We start from the raw sequence: 23,102 nt of genomic DNA, 5'->3' as shown, positions 1-23,102 counted from the left end.
TCCCTTCTTTGCTCAGAACTGGGTTTCCATCTGAGCTCTTGATATTCATACACGTGGTTCTCTTCTCTCCAAAGGTCTCTTTAATTTTCCTGTAGGCAGTATCTATCTTACCCCTAGTGAGACAGGCCTCTACATCCTTACATTTGTCCTCTAGCCATCCCTGCTTAGCCATTTTGCACTTCCTGTCGATCTCATTTTTGAGACGTTTGTATTCCTTTTTGCCTGCTTCATTCACTGCATTTTTATATTTTCTCCTGTCATCAATTAAATTCAATATTTCTTCTGTTACCCCAGGGTTTCTATTAGCCCTCGTCTTTTTACCTACTTGATCGTCTGCTGCCTTCACTACTTCATCCCTCAGAGCTACCCATTCTTCTTCTACTGTATTTCTTTCCCCCATTCCTGTCAATTGTTCCCTTATGCTCTCCCTGAAACTCTCTACAACCTCTGGTTTACTCAGTTTATCCAGGTCCCATCTCCTTAAATTCCCACCTTTTTGCAGTTTCTTCAGTTTCAATCTGCAGTTCATAACCAATAGATTGTGGTCAGAATCCACAACTGCCCTGGAAATGTCTTACAATTTAAAACCTGGTTCCTAAATCTCTGTCTTACCATTATGTATTCTATCTGATACCTTTTAGTATCTCCAGGATTCTTCCAGGTATACAACCTTCTTTCATGATTCTTGAACCAAGTGTTAGCTATGATTAAGTTATGCTCTGTGCAAAATTCTACAAGGCGGCTTCCTCTTTCATTTCGTCCCCCCAATCCATATTCACCTACTATGTTTCCTTCTCTCCCTTTTCCTACTGACGAATTCCAGTCACCCATGACTATTAAATTTTCGTCTCCCTTCACTACCTGAATAATTTCTTTTATCTTGTCATACATTTCATCAATTTCTTCATCATCTGCAGAGCTAGTTGGCATATAAACTTGTACTACTGTAGTAGGCATGGGCTTTGTTTCTATCTTGGCCACAATAATGCGTTCACTATGCAGTTTGTAGTAGCTAACCCGCACTCCTATTTTTTTATTCATTCCTATTTTCCTATTCATTATTAAACCTACCCTGCATTACCCCTATTTGATTTTGTATTTATAACCCTGTAGTCACCTGACCAGAAGTCTTGTTCCTACTGCCACCGAACTTCACTAATTCCCACTATAACTTTAACCTATCCATTTCCCTTTTTAGATTTTCTAACCTACCTGCCCGATTAAGGGATCTGACATTCCACGCTCCGATCCGGTGAACGCCATTTTCTTTCTTCTGATAACGCCATCCTCTTGAGTTGTCCCCGCCCGGAGATCCGAATGGGGGACTATTTTACCTCCAGAGTATTTTACCCAAGTAAAGCTGCATGTCCTCAGGAAAATTTACGGCTGTAGTTTCCCCTTGCTTTCAGCCGTTCGGAGTACCAGCACAGCAAGGCCGTTTTGGTTAATGTTACAAGGCCAGATCAGTCAATCATCCAGACTGTTGCCCCTGGAACTACTGAAAAGGCTTGCGTGCCTCAGCGATACAGATGGCAGTACCGTAGGTGCAACCACAACGGAGGGGTATCTGTTGAGAGGCCAGACAAACGTGTGGTTCCTGAAGAGGGGCAGCAGCCTTTTCAGTAGTTGCAAGGGCAACAGTCTGGATGATTGACTGATCTGGCCTTGTAACACTGACCACAACGGCCTTGCTGTGCTGGTACTGCGAACGGCTGAAAGCAAGGGGAAACTACAGCCGTAATTTTTCCAGAGGGCATGCAGCTTTACTGTATGGTTAAATAATGGCGTCGTCTTGGGTAAAATATTCCGGAGGTAAAATAGTCCACCATTCGGATCTCCGGGCGGGGACTACTCAAGAGAACGTCGTTATCAGGAGAAAGAAAACTGGCGTTCTACGGATCGGAGCGTGGAATGTTAGATCCCTTACTCGGGCGGGTAGGTTAGAAAATTTAAAAAGGGAAATGGATAGGTTAAAGTTAGATATAGCGGGAATTAGTGAAGTTCGTTTAATAATGAATTAAAAAAATAGGAGTGCGGGTAAGATACTACAAACAGCATAGTGAACGCATTATTGTGGCCAAGACAGACACGAAGCCCGCGCCTACTACAGTAGTACAAGTTTATATGCCAACTGGCTCTGCAGATGATGAAGATTGTATACATGGAAGAACCTGGAGATACTAGAAGGTATCTGATAGATTATATAATGGTAAGACAGATTTAGGAACCAGGTTTTAAATTGTAAGACATTTCCAGGGGCAGATGTGGACTCTGACCACAATCTATTGGTTATGAACTGTAGATTAAAACTGAAGAAACAGCAAAAAGGTGGGAATTTAAGGATATGGGACCCGGATAAACTGACTAAACCAGAGGTTGTACAGAGTTTCAGGGAGAGCATAAGGGAACAATTGACAGGAATGGGGGAAAGAAATACAGTAGAAGGAGAATGGGTAGCTCTGAGGGATGAAGTAGTGAAGGCAGCAGACGATCAAGTAGGTAAAAAGACGAGGGCTAATAGAAATCCTTGGGTAACAGAAGAAATATTGAATTTAATTGATGAAAGGAGAAAATATAAAAACGCAGTAAATGAAGCGGGCAAAAAGGAATACAAACGTCTCAAAAATGAGATTGACAGGAAGTGCAAAATGGCTAAGCAGGGATGGCTAGAGGACAAATGTAAGGATGTAGAGGCTTATCTCACCAGGGGTAAGATAGATACTGCCTACAGGAAAATTAAAGAGACCTTTGGAGAAAAGAGAACCACTTGTATGAATACCAAGAGCTCAGATGGAAACCCAGTTCTAAACAAAGAAGGGAAAGCAGAAAGGTGGAAGGAGTATATAGAGGGTCTATACAAGGGCGATGTACTTGAGGACAGTATTATGGAAATGGAAGAGGATGAAAATGAAATGGGAGACACGATACTGCGCGAAGAGTTTGACAGAGCACTGAAAGACCTGAGTCGAAACAAGGCCCCGGGAGTAGACAACATTCCATTGGAACTACTGACGGCCTTGGGAGAACCAGTCATGACAAAACTCAACCATCCGGTGAGCAAGATGTATGAGACAGGCGAAATACCCTCAGACTTCAAGAAGAATATAATAATTCCAATCCCAAAGAAAGCAGGTGTTGACAGATGTGAAAATTACCGAACTATCAGTTTAATAAGTCACTGCTGCAAAATACTAACGCGAATTCTTTACAGACGAATGGAAAAACTGGTAGAAGCCGACCTCGGGGAAGATCAGTTTGGATTCCGTAGAAATGTTGGAACATGTGAGGCAATACTGACCTTACGACTTATCTTAGAAGAAAGATTAAGGAAAGGCAAACCTACGTTTCTAGCATTTGTAGACTTAGAGAAAGCTTTTGACAATGTTGACTGGAATACACTCTTTCAAATTCTAAAGATGGCAGGGGTAAAATACAGGAAGCGAAAGGCTATTTAAAATTTGTACAGAAACCCGATGGCAGTTATAAGAGTCGAGGGGCATGAAAGGGAAGCAGTGGTTGGGAACGGAGTGAGACAGGGTTGTAGCCTCTCCCCAGTGTTATTCAATCTGTATATTGAGCAAGCAGTAAAGGAAACAAAAGAAAAATTCGGAGTAGGTATTAAAATACATGGAGAAGAAATAAAAATGTTGAGGTTCGCCGATGACATTTTAATTCTGTCAGAGACAGCAAAGGACTTGGAAGAGCAGTTGAACGGAATGAACAGTGTCTGGAAAGGAGGATATAAGATGAACATCAACAAAAGCAAAACCAGGATAATGGAATGTAGTCTAATTAAGTCGGGTGATGCTGAGGGAATTAGATTAGGAAATGAGACACTTAAAGTAGTAAAGGAGTTTTGCTATTTGGGGAGCGAAATAACTGATGATGGTCGAAGTAGAGAGGATATAAAATGTAGACTGGCAATGGCAAGGAAAGCGTTTCTGAAGAAGAGAAATTTGTTAGCATCGTGTATAGATATAAGTGTCAGGAAGTCGTTTCTGAAAGTATTTGTATGGAGTGTAGCCATGTATGGAAGTGAAACATGGACGATAAATAGTTTGGACAAGAAGAGAATAGAAACTTTCGAAATGTGGTGCTACAGAAGAATGCTGAAGATAAGGTGGGTAGATCACGTAACTAATGAGGCGGTATTGAATAGAATTGGGGAGAAGAGGAGTTTGTGGCACAACTTGACAAGAAAGAGGGACCGGTTGGTAGGACATGTTTTGAGGCATCAAGGGATCACAAATTTAGCATTGGAGGGCAGCGTGGAGGGTAAAAATCGTAGAGGGAGACCAAGAGATGAATACACTAAACAGATTCAGAAGGATGTAGGTTGCAGTAAGTACTGGGAGATGAAGAAGCTTGCACAGGATAGAGTAGCATGGAGAGTTGCATCAAAACTGTCTCAGGACTGAAGACGACAACAACAACAACAACAACAACAACACTAGTGTAAGTCAAACGTTCGAATTAGAATAGATACCCGACGAACACAAATGTGCTGTGGCAGGTATGAAATATAAACTCCGTTACTCGGTCGTTACACTTGAAGGACAGTTGTTGAATGGGCTGAAACGAGCCGCCGCGTAACAGCGTATTGCCTGCTAACTTCGAAAGACGGTAGATGCGGTCCCTAGCGCAACTTATAACATCGTCGAAAATCAGAGCGTACGTGAGAGCTTTGGTACACCCTGTTAAACAAACGGAAAAATGGAGGCGGTACAATTGGAAAGCGATGCGGGCCCTTCGCATTAAAGTGATGTGATCGAAGAAGATTGTATACACAGTGAAGTGGCGAAACAACAATTGAAAGATGCGTTGGTGTATTTTCAAAGCCTCCTTCGTAACAGTAATCGCATCGCAGCAGAACCGTCATCATCAATCAACGAAGAAGCCATGGTAATTGGGGAAGAAATGTTCCAGCATACGCTGCAAACGCTCGCCGAAAAAACCCTCTTTCATGATGAGGAACTGATAGACATTAATGAAATCAACGATAATAATGCCTACGAAGACGGTGAAACGAGTCCCATTGCCAACGAATCATCAGACGAATACGAGCCGGACGAGAAGAAAAAAAAAAAGGGTACGACTATATTTCTCCGGATTACAAAATTAGAGCTGTCAATCTGGCCAAAGAACATCCAGGCTGGAGTCTCAAAACTCTACAAAAATGCTCTCGTTTGACAAATATGGGCTATTTATCCAGGTGGGAAGAGCAAATCAAACGTGGCAGTAGCAAATTTGGTAAATATTGTACCATCGATTCATGGGTGCACGATCGCTTCGTAGAAGCTCGACTAAACTTCCAGCAAATTACTACCAGAAACCTGCAGCAGTGGGCCTTGGGCGCTGCAAGTCAGTTCCCAGATTTGAACTTCAAAGCTTCAAAAACATGGGTCACCGAATTTAAAAAGAAGCATGGGATTCGGCAACGGAAAATCACAAAATTTGTTTCCCGGAAAGACACGGCTACCCAAGACGAAATTTTGGCCGCAGCGGACGTATTTCGGATCCAGACGCGAACGTTGATAACTAAGTTCGACAAAGATTTCATAATTAATACTGATCAAACAGGGACGTAAAGAGCTGTTCAAAAATGTCATATGACATGATGATAGAATATGATAATCTGATATACGATAGACAACACAGATTTCGTATATCTTATATAAACGATGTTTTTATATTTTGTACGTCAGGGTGCCAGTACCAGTCGACGTTCAACAGAACTCTCGCCGAAAAAGGGTCAAAGGCTGTCCTGGTAACCCGACACGACATGAATAAGGTGACGCATTCGTATACGGCACAATATTCAATCACGATGTCTGGGCGAGTCTTGCCTCTTGTTTTCGTATGCCCCAAGACACCATAGGTACGTTTGGACCCAGAGTACAGAAGACAGTCGACGAATACGGCAAGAATTATACCAACGTTGTTATTACATCCTCCAAATCCGCTAAACTAACAACGGGTTTATTCATGGACTTCTTGCGTAATGCTTTGCAACCATACGTACAAAAGAAAGAATTTCTCCTTCTGATCGACTCTTGGGGTGGGCAAACGAACCCGGCGTTATACGATGAGATGTTCCAGGACGATATGAAGTTACCAACGTGCACTATAAAAGTCATTCCTCCAAAGTGCACTCCTCTCGTCCAACCGTGTCACGTGTATTTTTACCGGCAGGTAAAAAATTTGATCAAGCGCCTTCAAAATTGTGTTTTTTTAATCGAGAGAAACCGTGACAACTCCGGAGACGATTGTATAAAAATCCAATCCATTGTCCACCACCAATTGTCTTCTCCGATTTTTGCCGATATGATACGATACCCGTGGTATGCATCAAACCTGACGAACGATAGAACAATTTTTCAGAATGTCACTCAGGTGTGTTTCCCAACAGATAATTTTTTTCCGCTTTCCATGTCTCAATGATAACTATCACTCTGGTTCGTGCGATACTACAGCTACTTCTGGTCACTAACTGTTAATTATGCGCGAGTGTATACCGAACTTTTCAATAAATTGTATCCACTTGAATATTATTTATGACATTATGACATTGTGTTTTATTTTAAGTATTATTTTTCCACGACAAACGACTTTCAACAACTTATTATATGCGTAATTGTTGCAACTGATTGCCGGAGATATATATATATATATATATGTGTGTGTGTGTGTGTGTGTGTGTGTGTGTGTGTGTGTATTTATACATTTGAATTACAAAAAACAAATAATTAAAAAAGTTGCACGGGGCGAGATTCGATCCGGCGACCTTCGGATTACGAACCCGAGCGCTTACCGCTGCGCCACGACGCTGTAGAAAATTATTAATCGTAGAGAGTATTTCACCGCAACGGTTTCTTTTAACTGTCGATTTTCTCGACAACGGCTGAGAAGTGCATCTTCGTGCTTTGCCACATTACACCTCTGGCCATGAGCTTTTATTATGCGCAGTATGAATCGAATCTGAATTTCACATTTGGCGGCCTCCCCTTGTAAGACACTTCCACCGCTGTCCTACTTCTAGAGTAAAGGAGGTTTGAAGTGAATAATTAAATGATACACTGGGAATTCGCTGGCCAAATGGGAGGTCCTGAGCTGCCTTGTGAATACAGTAGTTTTGACGAATTTCTTTTTCGGATGACGAGTTATGTAAGCAGGAGAGGCTAATTATTGTCTTGGAAATTCGAAAGGTATGAAAAATAACGAGAGAAGTAGCGGAATTGGAAATTTACGCTGCCAACGATTAAACCCCTATATATATTATCGTATTGTTTGCTGAGAAACTTGAGTTGCCAGCCGCTTGAAGATATGACATCAATTATCTCGCAGAAAACTGCTTACCAAGTTTCAAGAGGAATCTAGGAACACATTACAGCCCTCCACATATCGCTCCCGTAGGAACTGCCAAGTCAAGATTAGGCTAATTGCAGCGCGCACAGAGGCATTTAAGCAGTAATTTTTCTCGCGCTCAGCATGCGATTGGAACAGGAAGAAACTCACTCCTATACACGGTACAGTAGAAATCCTCACACGCATTTTACAGTGATTTGGACAGTTTTGTTACAGATTGTGCACCCTCGCAGTAACAAAATTTTACGGGTTGAGTAGTATTTAAGTGTAGAACACCCACTCCTTTTCCGCCGGGCCACCAGCTTAGATTAGACAATTGTAAAGAATCATGACGCTCTTTTTTAAGCTTTTTCATTTTCAATTTCTTCACTTGTTACTAGTGAGCTAGATTGCAGAATGGGTTTTAAAAGAGATGTAGAACTAATTGCAAGCTAATGCATCATTGACGCATGTCTTACGAAAGCTTCAAATATTAACTATCACGAATCGAGCAACGATGTCAATCTCAACGAAAATCAACCTCGTGTAAAATTAATTCTGGGAAAACCTGTGCTGAAAGGCGAAATTTAATCTCGTTTAAAACCGTCATTTACGGCGACGGATGCTTAATCGAATTTGCAGTATCGTCCCTTATTATAACTACGTCATCACTAGGCTGTGTCCTGATTACAATCCCATAGCTATAATCTGCGACAACATGCTTCGATAACTATATTTGTAACTTGACAGAAATCTGTGTCAGTAGCACAGGTTTCACGCAAAGTGTCACCTTACGAAGTTACGACTGAACTGGTTATGAAGCATCAAATTAAATCTCAGATTTAGAAAAACTAAAATAATGACTACAAGGCGTTCGGTAAATACTGATAAATGGCGGCAGTTTTCTGTAATTCGTAATGAGTCCAGCTCTTTTATTTCTGTGTGTTAATACTTAATACTGATGCTCGTTTGCTGAAGTTATATGATTTGAAAAGACTGAAGAAAGCGACTATTGTCTTGCATGAAGAATTTTTCTGTTATTCGTAAGCAGTGTGTCATGGGCACAAGAGTAGTCAAACAGGATTGGAAACATTATTAAGTCCGCAATCTATCATTGAGATAGTTCACTCCAGTATTTGTGACACAGCGCTCAACGAAGGGTTCGCTTTCGTGATTATTCATCTTAAGTAATGTAGGGAAAGCACAAAACGGCCGGACGTTGATTTGACACCTGTTTCGCCAGCTACACCCACACTTAATTTAGAAGAACGAGAAACGCGGAAATTGAAAATCGATAGAAAGGCTGTGGAAGTGTGTCAGCAGGTACAGGACTGGTGAATGTGCCTGGTGAAATTTAAAAACCTGCCCGTCGATCAAGAGTTCCTATCAGTTTGTATCATCTCTACTATAGGGAGTACTTAGTGTTATATCTCTACTATAGGGAGTACTTAGTGTTATCACCAATTTCCGATGGACCATTCTTGTCACTGCGGTTGAGAATTTCGCACAAAAATTACTGTTAAACTAAAACAAGGATAAGTAACAGCTCTGTGAGGTATCTGATGCGACAAAGTTTGAGCTTCATAGCGAACTGCAACTACAGCCGCAGCACGTAAGTAAAACATCTAACTTAACGGTTACGCAATTCGAAGCGATGGGGACAAATGACTCTGAGCGCTTTGGAACTTAACATATGAGGTCATCAGTCCCCTAGAACTTAGAACTACTTAAACCTAACTAACATAAGGACATCACACACATCCATGCCCGAGGCAGGATTCGAACCTGCGACCGTAGCAGTCACGCGGTTCCGGACTGAAACACCTAGAAGCGCTCGGCCACATCGGCCGGCCGATTGGGACACACACAAGCTATGCGTAAGTGTACAACAGCAACAAGAGCAGAAAATGTAACTGCACCATCTATCTAAATTCCTTAACAGACAATTATAACACAAGAATTTTTACCTTCAAATGACAGCGACGGATAACAATAATTGACTTGTTTAATAAACCACTATTCCCTACCAGATAATTTTACTTCTTTGATAAATGGAATCGAAGAATCTACGGGATGGGAAAGAAAGGGAGAGGGAAAGAGGGAGAGGTAAAGAAAGAAAGAGAGAGAGAGAGAGAGAGAGAGATGAAAGCGTAAATTCTATTCAATTGAAGTGAGCGCAACCTCGGACAAGCCTAAAATTATAGAATGTAATCAGTTTTGTTTCGACTGAAGTAGGACGTGACGAAAAAGAATGCTGTTGACCCAGAGTCTTAACGTGCCATAACAAGCTGCAGGAGCAAATCTCGCCTTCAAATGGCATGACATACTTGGAAATAAGTCAGGACAAACCACAGGAATTGTGTAATATTAAAAAAAAAAAAATCAATCGAACAAGTAAGGTAAGAATTAAAGAGAGATATAAAGGAAAAGCCAATCGAGACAAAAGCAAAAACGTGCGGAACCAAGTAACCTAAATCTAAATGATATTTAAACGAGAAAATTTATGGGAATCCAATATGTAGCACAGGAGGAGGGAAACGGTAAAACCAAAGGTGAACATCAAACCATTGCGGTGGAAGGGGGGGCGGGGAAGCCTTGTGCTGCTATACCCGTATAAAAGACGGATTGTCAAGGAAATGTGGTTTAGCTGCATTCACGAATAAAATATCTTGGAAATACTGTCAACGCATTCGGCAACAGAAACAAAATAATTAAAATCGCACCATAGAAGGGAACATTAACAAAGACACACAATGATGAATTTTAACAAAAGCTTTGGCAGATAGACAGATAAAAAAATTTCGTAAGACTGAACTTACGCTACACAACAGCACGGTAAGAATGGTACGAAATGTGACGTAAAAGGTGGACCGAGTAATGGAATAACTACTACTGGAGTGTTTGCACACGGATATCATATTTACCTGCAGAAACATGTGACTGTCTCGTCTACCTCGATGACGACGTTGTTGCTGAGGCTGGTAAGCTTGAGTAGTTTTCGGCCGCCGCCACCGAATGTAAACATCGTTCAGTATTCTGTTCACAGCCTACAATAAACTTTTCCTCAGCTGCGCTTAGCCTTCAATACAGAACTCTGACTCGCTCTGACCGGAACTTTTGACTCTGGCGCTGTTTCTCGCTATTTCGACTTTCAGACACTATTGAACGACAACAGACGAGGCTTGATTGTTCGTATCCTATCGTTCGGCCGACTAGACCCCGTCAAATGAACCGATCAGACGGAGCCACACTGACATCTAACGGATAGTATGTGAATGCAGATGCAGCCAATCGTTAACAGTGAACTCACTGCCAGCCAACAAATAGCGGACTTAATTAAGATGTGCAGCTCCAGCATGCCAGTCACATCGGTAGAATAAGGAACTCAACAGTGTCCAGGAAGTATTTTTTTATCACTAGAATACAAGCAGAAGTTACTTTACTGAAACACGACGGTCAGAGACAGAGCACACACCACACATGGTCGGCCGACACAGCCCGCGGAACAAGTGTCCGTTCGGCTGGCGAACCCGCGGCACTGGCGCGTTGGAATGCCCAACCAAGAATTATCGGTGCCAGCGAAGCCCCGCGCGCCCGGCTCAGAGCCGACAAAAACTTTGCCCTAATCGTATTTTCGCGTCCGTACAGCACTGTAAGCGCCAACAACTACGCCACGCTCACTGCAAAAAATGGAAGATTTTTGTGGGCTACCTGCGGGAGGGCCATCCCATTTTCTTCCCTTGAGATGCAGCATTAAGTGTTAAGTATGTAGAAAGTACAACGCAGGTACTTTTTCCCAGGCCGTACCTTTCTCGTCCCCTTCACGAGCAAGAAAAAATAAAAAAGCTCAGCAACTGCAAGTTTTAAAAATAGGAAACAGTGCTTTTGAACTTTGTTTCATCCATGAAGGTGATCGCTTATGAAGCCTCCGTTCAAAATGGTTCAAATGGCTCTGAGCACTATGGGACTTAACATCGGAGGTCATCAGTTCCATAGAACTTAGAACTACTTAAACCTAACTAACCTAAGAACATCACACACACCCATATCCGAGGCAGGATTCGAACCTACGACCGTAGCAGTGCAAAACGGCTTAAGTCATAAGCTTCAGTGTCACGCCTTTAAATGGTCAATTACAGGATGAATTTCAAGTCGATAATTCTCAGAGCCTAATCGACTGAAGTAGAAGGATAGCTAAAAACGATCACTTCTCTTTCGAGGAGATTGTTCAAACGGTTGAAAATTAAATTTCCTTCGCAGTATTACGCCGATGAATAAAAAGTAAAACGTGATCTATAGTTCGTCCTCTATCTGCTAAAAATGTGATAATTCAGACGGCAAATATACAGTAAAACGTAAACGGTCACAAAGTTGGCATTGGGTCTGAAAATGGAGCACAGTCATTGGTTGGTAGCAGTAAGTACAGAGTGGTGCGGGTTTCCAAATAAATGACGGTGACTGAAACGACAGTATCCAGTACGCAGTCTAGCTAAAAGTGTCTCCTTGCGACGAGATGATGATTTGTTTATGGGGCGCTCAACTGCGCTGTTATCAGCGCCCGTACAAATTCCCAACCTTTGCTCAGTCGAATCTCGCCACTTTCATGAATGATGACGAAATTATGAGGACAGCACAAACACCCAGTCATATCGAGTCAGGTGAAAATCCCTCGCCCCGCCGGGAATCGAACCCGGGAAGCGAGAACGCGACCGCTAGGCCACGAGCTGCGGACTCCTTGCGACGAGGGGGGCGATGGAAGTCGTCCAAGTCAATGGTAAGTGTTTAATTCCCCGAAGTTTGTTCCCATACAGATAAGACCAGTGTTCATGCCATAGTGAAACAGTGGTTCTACGTGCAGCAACACAGAGATCATCTGAAGGGACAGAATAGCTACAACGCCTAGGTAGTCGGACTGCAGCCTTGGCGGAAGCAACGGCAGCTTCATTCCCCGACACTCCCACGTGATCAACGACCCACAATAATAGCACTCTTGTTCCATCATCATCAAGTGAATGGAAGCATTCTTGGATTCGATGTACTAACGGGTGGCATGTATGTCTCACAGAGAGGCTCTGGACGGCACTAAGTAAATCGGACCATAATACACAGTTGAGAAGCCAGTATCGTCAGATGTATTGGGTGGCGTTTGTTGCCAATGACAAAGTGAGTGTGTGTGTGTGTGTGTGTGTGTGTGTGTGTGTGTGTGTGTGTGTGAGTGAGAGAGAGAGAGAGAGAGAGAGAGAGAGAGATTTTTTCTCTAAGTATAGGTACGCGTTTCATGACGGGTTTGTTTAGTCTGTGGAGCATTTCAGTGAGACTCTAGGACAAATTCCAGTAGGAGACGCTAAAAAGAAAGCGCTGTACTACGTGGCGAGCCTGACAGTCAAAATTCCGAAGGGCTGAATCCAAGCTACTTACTCCAATATACATCTCGCGTAAAGGATGAAAAATTAGACCTTTTATTGATACAAGGGGATAATTACAATCTTTCTTCTCGCGTACCAACCGCGATTCGCCAGGGAAACGAAGGGGGGTGGGGGGAGGCTTACACGACGTACCTTCCGCCTAAGATCTTAATTGCAAAGTAAGATCTTGCTTGCAGACTTCACAGAGTTAAAATGTAGTTTTAAAATGCTATAATTTTTGCCCTGGCGGCCTTAATCATCCTATGTATCTGCCAGCAAACGAACAGAATCGCGGAAGTGCTCGTTTGCCAGCTAGCTTTCGCCGTATTTTCAAGAATCTTTCTGGACTTCGCTCAATAAAGACGTTTCATCATTCTCTGTCAAAGGAAAGAAACTGCAGTTTGTACACCGGAGGCTGCCGTGAAGTAACATAGTTGTAAATCTAAAAACGTCCGTCAGTCTAGTAACACACGTGCTGAAAAGTAATGCCTTTGAGTATTTATGTGAAAACTTTATAGCTTTTTCAACGGAACTAACTTTATTAACTCCTATACACCTTTATTCTTCATGTCTGCATATTTGGTGCCCAATGCCGCTAGAGGGCGCGGAATTGTAGGGAGTAACATGGCAGTGTATAACGTAATTATGTGGTGCGGGGAAAAGATGAGCTGTAATCGAGTTTCGATTACGAAGGATTCGTCCACACACCTGTCTTTCAGCATGACATGCCAGACTACGAGCGCTCCGATATCTGCAGCAACCCGACGCCTTGGGTTCACTGTCATCGATAATCCTCTCTCCAGTCTCAAATTGGCCCCATCTGATTTTCATCTGTTTCCAAAACTTAAAGAATACCTTGGAGAACTTCACTTTGATAGTGATGAAGCGGTGCAAGCAGAGGTGAGGATGTGGCTCCGTTAACAAGGCCAAACTTTCTACAGTCACATTATCAACAAACTGGTCTCTCTTTGGGAGAAATGTGTTCGTCGTCAGGGTGACTACTGTTATGTTGAGAAATAAATATGTAGACACAGAGAATAAAGATGTAGAATGTTATTAACGTCTGTTTTATTTAAAAAGCTTTAAGAGTATTCACATAAAAATTCACAGCCATTATTTTTCAGCACGCCCTTATACAACTTAAAGCAAGTGAACTAGACATTTCAGAAAGGAGGTATTTACACAGAAAACACCGGGGACAGACTTACTCGTGTTTTTCTGTTTTTTATAAGATTCACCTCTGTGATTAAATAAAAGTTTTTCACTTATTCCTCTTCCTGAAACGTCCTCCGTGGCAAACTTTCGTGAATGTTTCACATCAGCACTACACTGGGTCCCTTTTACGGCTAATTTTTACGGTCCAGTGAGCTGTTTTCTGACCATTTGCTGATACACAGCATTATTTTACACTTCGCATGTGTCTATAGAAATGCTCCGCATTTCATGTCGAGGCAAAATGTTATAAACAGATGCTTCTCTCGACCGTCACGGACAAATGGAAACCAATGGGCAGGCATATTCTGAGACCCTGATCGGACACAGCTAAGAAAATGTGTAAATTAAAAAAGTTTGAGTTGAGAGAGAGAGAGAGAGAGATTCGACGTTTTCTGAATTTTAACTCGACGTATTTCTACTAGGATTATTTCCATTAGCTCGCTCCGAGAACAATATCTAGCATAAGGATGCTATCAGAGAAGACAACGGGATGAAACAGAAATACGCAGGTCACGTCAGGCGAAATGACGATCGATCGACCACCTCTGAAAGGACGTCAGTAACAGAAGACACCGACACGAAAGCCACTGGCAGAATCGATAGTTATCTTCTGGATGTTCAACGGAAAAGAAACTGTTCGTTTAGATGAGGTGAACTGATATTTTGAGTTTGACACAATGTTCTAAGTGTATTAGACTGTAACAAATCACAAGGAATTTCTGGAAGTATATTCGCGCGTATTACGGAGACTTCGAGAAAGGCTCTCTGTGAAACAACGCAACAATTACATTATTTTAAGAAATGAATCAATTTCTTTGATATTTGTTCGTATTACCTAAGCTAGACGACAGCAACTGGAGGTACAGTTCTTTATGGCAATCCTCATATCATTTCCGAGCAGGCGCAGTCACGTCCACTGTAAAAATGTTTAGAGAGACAACCTCCCAACTCCAGCAATACTAGAAATGGTAGTGTCACCAGCAACACGCATTAACGGAACCTTCCCATAAGACAAGAAACTTAATGTTACACAGCGGGATAGCAACCGAAGCTGCAGATAGGTCGAAGAAGAAGAAGAAGAAGAATGCGGTGACTCGTAATTCAAAGCGGTCGGGAGGTGGGTATTGTTTTTGATGGCATGCTTACAAGTGCTGAATTATTGCCAGATTTCGTGAAGGGGTAGTGCGAACGCGAGCAGAGGACGGAATGTGTAGTTTATAACACCACACAAGTTCGTAATAAACATCGTTGTCTCCGGTCCTAACGTACATTGTTTTCCACAACACAATTAAACGAGTCTGTTTAACTTATCAGTTAACGTTATTCTGAAATGTATTTTTTTCCCCATAAGGTCCTCATCGCAGAAACGCCGGTCTTGCGTTCAGGGAGAGCGCTTTACCCTGTACATCCCGGTGTTAGATTTTGTGCTACGGGTAGCTAAACTACTATCATTCACGGACTATCACCGACAGTCATTATTAGCAGGTTTTCGACGGTGTCTATTTTTTCTTAGAACGCAGTTTTCGATAGCTGCTCACAGTCAAAATTTGTTGTACTGGGCTTAAACCCTTCATTTACGAGACAGATTTTTAGATTAACACTACATCATCAAGTAATTATGAAAAGTAGCTGACTGCTGTACTCCTTCAAATAATTTTATCCACGGCCACAGTTCTCAAATTCAATAATATTCGGCGCACGTATACGATTACCCTGAGCGCATTTTCGACAGGTATCTTAGTGCTAGTGTACGGCGATGACCGATACGGGAAATCAGTGTTCCACAACGAAACCATTATGTGCAACGAACTGCACAGCCTTATTGCAGGGAGCGGAGGTGGGTAACTAATAGTTAACATTTATTTACTTTACAATTTAATTCTTGCAATAAGCTATTTATTTAGAACAAGTAGCTCGGTTACCGGTTTCAAACCGGTATCTTCATCATCGGACGACTGATCGCACTTCAAATTCCACCTAGTTAATGCTGAAAATGAACCTATCAATTCGAAATCGGTAACGGCGCTATTTGTTCTAAATTAATATGATCATTAACAGTGGCTGCTTGCTGCTTATAATTTATTGTAAGAACTAGCTGTTACCAGTCAAAGTGTCGCTGTGGCTCAGTCTGGTTAAATGGAAAAGAAAGATGAAAGCAAGCTCATGTTTGTAATATGAACGGGAATTGGATAATACGTCCTAATCTCCTTCTCCTCCACTTGTCTTCGCCCATCTACTCCTCCCTCTCCTTGTCCATCATCTCCTCCTTCCTCGTCTCTCCGTCCATCACCTCCTCCCCCTTCTCTCTGTCCATCTCCTCCTTTCCGCTTTCTACCTTATTTCCTCTCACTCCTCAGTCAAATCTCCTATATTCCCTCTCTCTGACATTCACCCTTATTCATTATTACTGCAAATTCAAATTCTGTAGTAGTTCTAATCACAAGCCAATAAGCCATAAATACAACTTCCCTGCTTGCGAACAATGTTTCTCAACCTGTTTGCGAACAATGTTTCACTATACATTAATAAATATGTAGCCAACTGTGTCCGTACATTTATTACAGTACGTTGTAAAAATTTGAAGTACATCATTCGAATACTTTTACAAGATTTTTGGTAACAATGTTTCACCTTATATGTTACATATATATTTATATATTATAAATATCAAAATATCTATCCTATGTCCATCCAAATGTTTATGAGAGTAACGTGCAAAAATCTGAAGTAAATCGATCAAAAACTTTTCTAGATTTTTGGAGATAACGTTTCCCCTTTATATATTTTATTATATTACTTATATTAAAAATGGGTATATAAAAACTCACACGTAATCGAATGCAATGTTGTGTCAAAATTTCGTAGCAATCAATGAGAAACTGTCGAAGACTTCTGATTTTGGACAACCGATCATTTACATTTTATATAGATTTTTCCAATAATTATTACATAAAAATTTATATGTTATATGTGCCGCTCCAGTAGGAATATAAAACCACGCGCATATTCAATGCAACATTGTGTCAATTTTTAAAGTAATCAGCGAAGAACTTTCGGAGATTTGAAATTTTGAACAAACGAACATTTACATTTCTATTTACATACATGTAAATATTCATTTGTTCAAAATTTTAAATCTCTGAAACTTCTTCACCCATCGCTTCCAAATTTTGGCGCAACGTTGCATTCGAATAGGTGCGTGTTTTTATATACCGATGAGAGCCGAACGGTATAAAAAATTTATGTATTATACATATTACATTTTATTTTACATATATACATACATTTATCCACCATATGGTGCTCCAGTAGGTGCATACAAACATTAGAATATTCGAATACAACGTTGTATCAAAATTTCAAAGGAAATGGTGAACAACACTCGGATGTTTAAGATTTTGTACGAATTGACATTTACATTTTTATTTACGTAGATTAACATGTACTTTTCTCACAGCCATGGTCTCACAAAGTCAATATTCGACAAAATAGCATTTATTTATTTTTATACCGTGACATCTTATGCAGATATAAAATAAGCCAATAAACAATACAGACTTAAACGTTATGTATAGAATTATATAATAACATACAAGATGCTAATGCGAAAGGTCTAAGGTTTGTTTCACTGAAAGAAGTGTGACTTACAAATTCGGAAATAACACTAATGGCGTGCGCACGACGTAAATCACCAATCTTCCAGTGAAAACAAATTAATACTTTAGAAACTTTTTATCACAAATTAATCTAGGTTTATTCTGAAGTCCACATGCTGCTATACGTCCTCTGGCGATAAAATTAAAACAAACAGTTCGCACGGTGGCATACGTCTGGTCTTACGCTCCATCCACGAGTGGAATATTATGGGGATACGGAATCGGATTTTGGGTGAAAAACTCGATTTTCGTTTTATTTCTGTTTAAAATGACATATCATACAAAGCTCAACTAGAAGTATAATTATTTTATTTTTATAGATATATGAGTTCGGGTATTGCCCTTTTGTAATACACTTCTGTCATGGCTGACCATAAACGTTTTGGCAGTATATTAACATGACATGAATTCAAATATCCCGCTTTCCAGCGAATTTTTATAAACTTTTTGTCCGAAGTGTTTGTCTCTGGTTTCGTTCCTCTTTGAGTTTTTGACTTTCGAATGTGTGTAAACAGCGTGCTATAAGAACGTAGTAGTGTCGAGTTTCTTCGTATTTAGTGCTTCATTTTCCGCAGTGAAAAGGCCTAGAGGTATGCAAAAGCATTTAAGATACGTGTTAGCTGGCAAAGGAAAAGAAACAACGATTCGCTAGCATCATCATCATTCTTGGAAAACGTTAGTCGCCGGCCTGGGTGGCCGTGCGGTTCTAGGCGCTACAGTCTGGAGCCGAGCGACCGCTACGGTCGCAGGTTCGAATCCTGCGTCGGGCATGGATTTGTGTGATGTCCTTAGGTTAGTTAGGTTTAATTAGTTCTAAGTTCTAGGCGACTGATGACCTCAGAAGTTAAGTCGCATAGTGCTCAGAGCCATTTTAACCAAAACGTTAGTCTACTCATTTCCGATTTGCAGAACGAACTTACACCAAATGAAAACAGTACTTCTCATAAAAAAAACTCTGAGATTTCAAAGAGAAATATAATTTATTGGATAAAGGGAAGAAAGTTTTTGAACTCACTGATATGAGTATATAAGTGAAGCTCTTGAAAACAGTGTGCGCTGCAAAACATGTCAAGAAAACGTTTCTCTGAAACGGCCTGGCCTGGCTGCCCAGTTTCCCAGTTTAATTTAGTATGCAGCGGTTGTAAATACAGCTTTAAGTTTCCAAGCTCTGTTTCAGTAACTGTAAGTAATGGATACAAGAAAAGTGAATTTTATAATGTAAATTTTAGGTTATTCTATAGGTTGCAAAATATTGGTAAGGGCAAAGCTGCAGGTTCTATATCTTTCCAGTGTGGTTGGACGCTTACAACTATGTACTAGGATCTGCAGTTGAAGACTTAGCACAGAAGTCAGTGCAGGAAGTTGTGGAAGAAGCAGTGAAGGAAAATGATGACAACCTAGACCTCACAGTAGCTTTTGACGGCACTTGGCAAAAAAGGGGTCACGCTTCCGACAACGGTGTTGCCACAGCAACTAGTGTTGACACTGGTAAGGTTACTGATGTTCCAATGATGTCCAAATACTGTAGATGCATACATAGGCTGAAAAATGAACATGGTGATGACTGTGTTGCTAATTATTATGGCAGTAGTGGTGGGATGGAGGTTGCTGGCGTGAAAAAACTCAGCGCTTTTCTGAGTGGTATAATGTTCGCTAAGTCCAGTACCTGGCAGATGGTGACTGAAACATTTAAAAGCAAACCACATGGGAATAGTGTAAATATAATCAAACCAGAATGTATAGTACATGTGCAGAAGAGAATGGGTACCAGGCTGAGAAAGTAGAAATCAATTATCAAAGGGAAAAAAAAACTAGATGATGGGAAAATATTGCATGAGAAAGGAAGATTGATTCCACGATAGACCACATTCAGAATTGCTATGGCCTAGCAATCAGGCAGTCTCGAAGAAATGACGAAAGCTATAAAAAATGCAGTCATCGCCACAGTCTACCAGAAGCCATCATGGTAGAAATAAAGCCTATATTCAGAGATTTGGCTGACAGAAGCCTTCTGATGAAATGGCTTCACGGAAGTATGCAGAATCGCAACGAGTGCTTGAATAGCGTGATATGGCATCATCTCCCAAAAACAGTGTTTGTTGTAATTAATGCTCTGCATTTTGGAGTGTATGATTCTGTGGCAACCTTCAATCTTGGGAATATTACTAAATGTAAGGTCCTTGAAAAGTTGGGTTTGCGTGTTGCTTTTTCGCACAGTACGTCCTATTGTTGACTTTACATTGGTACAGACTAAGGCATGCAGACAATATAACCACGCCATTAGTGAAAAACGCAAGACAGGTGCAAAGGGGTGCCAAATGAGAACTTGAAGATGATTGTCTCACATACTGCTGAACTTAGGAGTCTGATATTTTTATGACATACGTTACATAGGTTTCTCCTACATATTGAAATAATGGTTTTTAAATTACTTGATTCACAAAAGATTCAGAGGTGGTAATGTAGCGAAAAGTGACGGAAAAATTACTGTAAGGGAAATACAAAATATCTCTGTAAGTACTTCGACAAAAAAAGCTGTTGTTTCAGTGTTGTTACAACATGCCACTGCATATACAGTAAAAATTTTCTCTCTCTAGCTCCAGTAGTTTGTGAGAAAATGTTCCCTATAGTAGCTGTAATTTAACATTGAGGGGATAGGCGATTCTGTAACCCCCTTAAACCATTAACAATTTACTTTCTTCCTTTAGTACGAGAAGCAGTCATGTCATTCATAAAACACCTGGTATACGAAATCTCCCAAGCTGTCACAAAGATTGGTTTGAACATCACAGTACTTCATAGGCTTGGTCCCAATGGGGGTGGCATGCCGTTACTTTCTTCCGACTTTCTGAACTGACTTATCCAGACTTTTATACGGGGCCTTATGTTTGATGTAGACTCTGAACAACGGTGGAACTCGATTTTTCACACCAAACATTGCCATAGGTGAAAGAAGCGCTTAGTGATAGGTAAAAATGATAGCACTTGCCGAGGATCGAACCCTAGACCTTTGGCTACGTAGTATGACACTTCACCAGTGAGCAATAGAGTTAAGGAGATGATTCTGGGTCTGACAATAAAAGCATGACTAACGTATAGGCGGAAATGATTTTACTTTTGAGAGCTACCGAGCTCCAAGATGTTGTTTATTATCAATTCTTTTTTTCCTTTCTCTCCTGCAAGCGTTTCTGGGAAACTACCATCATGAGGAACAGGTACTGATAAAATCATGTGGCTCCCAACATTCATTCAATTTGACTTCAATTAAGTGGTTTTGCATATTGTATTCACCGTTTATTTACTCAAGAAAGCGTCTCATTTCACTTCGCCGAGCTGAACGGATAACGTTCCGGATCTCTACAGACCCGGGACCTCAAGATCATTAGCTGGTGACACTACTGTTCCGGACATACAACGCAAACGGGCTCTAAAGGGGGAATGTGTTCCTTCTCAACAGTGTCACTCTTCAGAAAGTGGCCATTACGCAACCGAAATTGCCAGAGCTTCACCCGACCTAGTTGCCTCATTTGACACGCATGGATTACCACCTCTTTCGTAACGTCACGAAACAAAACGCAGGAAGAATATACACCATTACAATGTGGACACGTAGTTTGCTGTACAGCTGAATGAACTTACTTCGAAAAGACTGAGAAAAATAGTAAGGCAGTGAAGCTGCAGCAGGGAGTACAAAACGTGGCTAACTTTTTGAAGCTAAAAGAAAAACAGTCCCGAATTTGAAAATTGATTTACATACTTATTACCCATGTACCAAACTGGAGGAGTTTGGATCGTTATTGCGCTTATACGGAAGAACATTTCTACCAGCCAGAGCTAAATTCCAGATAGAATTTAGTGAGGTCGGGACTTGTTGGCTATACAAAAGAAACACAGACTTTCCAGTCATGTACAAGTCGGCATCGAACATAAAACTGTTTAACAAACGAAGGTACACACACTAATAACTTTTGACTGCGACAAGGCAGAAAAACGTGTCACGATAAGTCTACTCTCACTTGTTTTGAAAAACAATTTTACAATCCGCGAGACTTACGTCATCGAATCAGTTACCGAACAGTTCAGCAGCGAATACACAGTCGAGGCGATTCATGGATGGAGGCAATGACGGATAGGAAAGACAATTTGTATGCCTCAAGCTATACACAGGAACGAATGTTTTTCTTACCGACGGCGAAGTCTTACTTGTTATCTAGTTAAATTTTTTCAACTGCTGTACTGTGAAGAACATATGAATAATGGCATACAGCAAAGGTTGACTTTAATTCGTTTAGCCTGAGAAAGCTACAGAGATGTTTTTTACGGGAAGTAATAATCTTTTATTAATAAAAAATGTTCAAATGTGTGTGAAATCTTATGGGACTTAACTGCTAAGGTCATCAGTCCCTAAGCTTACACACTACTTAACCTAAATTATCCTAAGGACAAACACACACACCCATGCCCGAGGGAGGACTCGAAACTCCGCCGAGACCAGCCGCACAGTCCATGGCTTTTATTGATATAGCTTATCAATAGTATTATATTTCTAATACGGGGAGGGGCTAAATATGCTTCTTGTGCTATACACAATGGGAGGTACTATATAACAAAAAATTATCAGAAGTTTTCGTACCAAGCACTTTGTGGCCGACTGTCTCTATTCCTCTCTATATCGTATCTGTTCTACCTATGACAAGCTGTTCGCCCCTTACACGATTAGATACAAATTTGTCTCCCCTCCCCCTCTTCCCACATAGTCTGTTATCATAGAATGTTTTTCGAATCAATGTCATGCAACTTGCGCTATTCAAATATAGTTAGTATTACACATATATTGTGAAAATGATGAAACGATAAAAGTAACACAAAACAGCCAAGTGTAAACTTACAATTGTAAACCAGGCACCAATTGAGTGGTACTGTTAAAATACACAACACAAAACAGTACGATCGAAAATCTAGATAAATGAGACTTTGACAATGATGCAATATACTACGTACTTCGTCTGACCGACGACACTTTATTTCTTAGGATCGGAATCCATCCCCTGAAAATAAAGTACTCCAGCAGTAAGAAAATCAGGCCTGTTTAAACGAATACGACGGATTACTTACTGTATTCAGTAATGACTTCCCTTTAATACAACAGCCCGACAAGACATAATGAACATAATTCCCTTAGCCTTTTCTCAGACACAAATAAGCCCTCTCATCTCATTCTACTACCATACCCTGTTCTCTCTCTCTCTCTCTCTCTCTCTCTCTCTCTCTCTCTCTCTCTCTCTCCCCTCTCCTCTCCCTCCCACTAACGCCCATATATCGTACACACTGTCAATTAGCAGTAGGTTGTTTCATTCCATTTGTATACGTTTGTATGGATAACTAAGTATGATATCACTACATCACAATGTCAATCAAGAATAAATTACACATTTAGCAATATAAACAGTAAATTTTAACGAATATTTTGAGTCACTCTGTG

The 23,102-nt window shown here is 40.9% G+C and overlaps 1 protein-coding gene across 2 annotated transcripts in view; it reads right to left on the bottom strand.

Moving 5' to 3' along the window:
- Window positions 1-23,102, bottom strand: part of LOC126473377 (MOB kinase activator-like 2) — a 528,601-nt gene that overhangs the window by 479,831 nt on the left and 25,668 nt on the right. Inside the window, exon 1 of one of the 2 annotated variants that reach the window (XM_050100385.1) lies at window positions 10,269-10,938. The exons of the other annotated variant lie outside the window; for it this stretch is intronic. Within the exon in view, the coding sequence (XP_049956342.1) occupies window positions 10,269-10,369 (101 nt within the window). The 5' untranslated portion in view covers window positions 10,370-10,938. Of the gene's footprint in view, window positions 1-10,268; window positions 10,939-23,102 lie in introns of those variants that run through there. 2 annotated transcript variants of the gene reach the window in all.

The sequence above is a fragment of the Schistocerca serialis genome, chromosome 4 (assembly GCF_023864345.2).
Source record: "Schistocerca serialis cubense isolate TAMUIC-IGC-003099 chromosome 4, iqSchSeri2.2, whole genome shotgun sequence".
Lineage (NCBI taxonomy): Eukaryota > Metazoa > Arthropoda > Insecta > Orthoptera > Acrididae > Schistocerca > Schistocerca serialis.
This window is presented reverse-complemented; position numbering and strand designations above follow the sequence as displayed.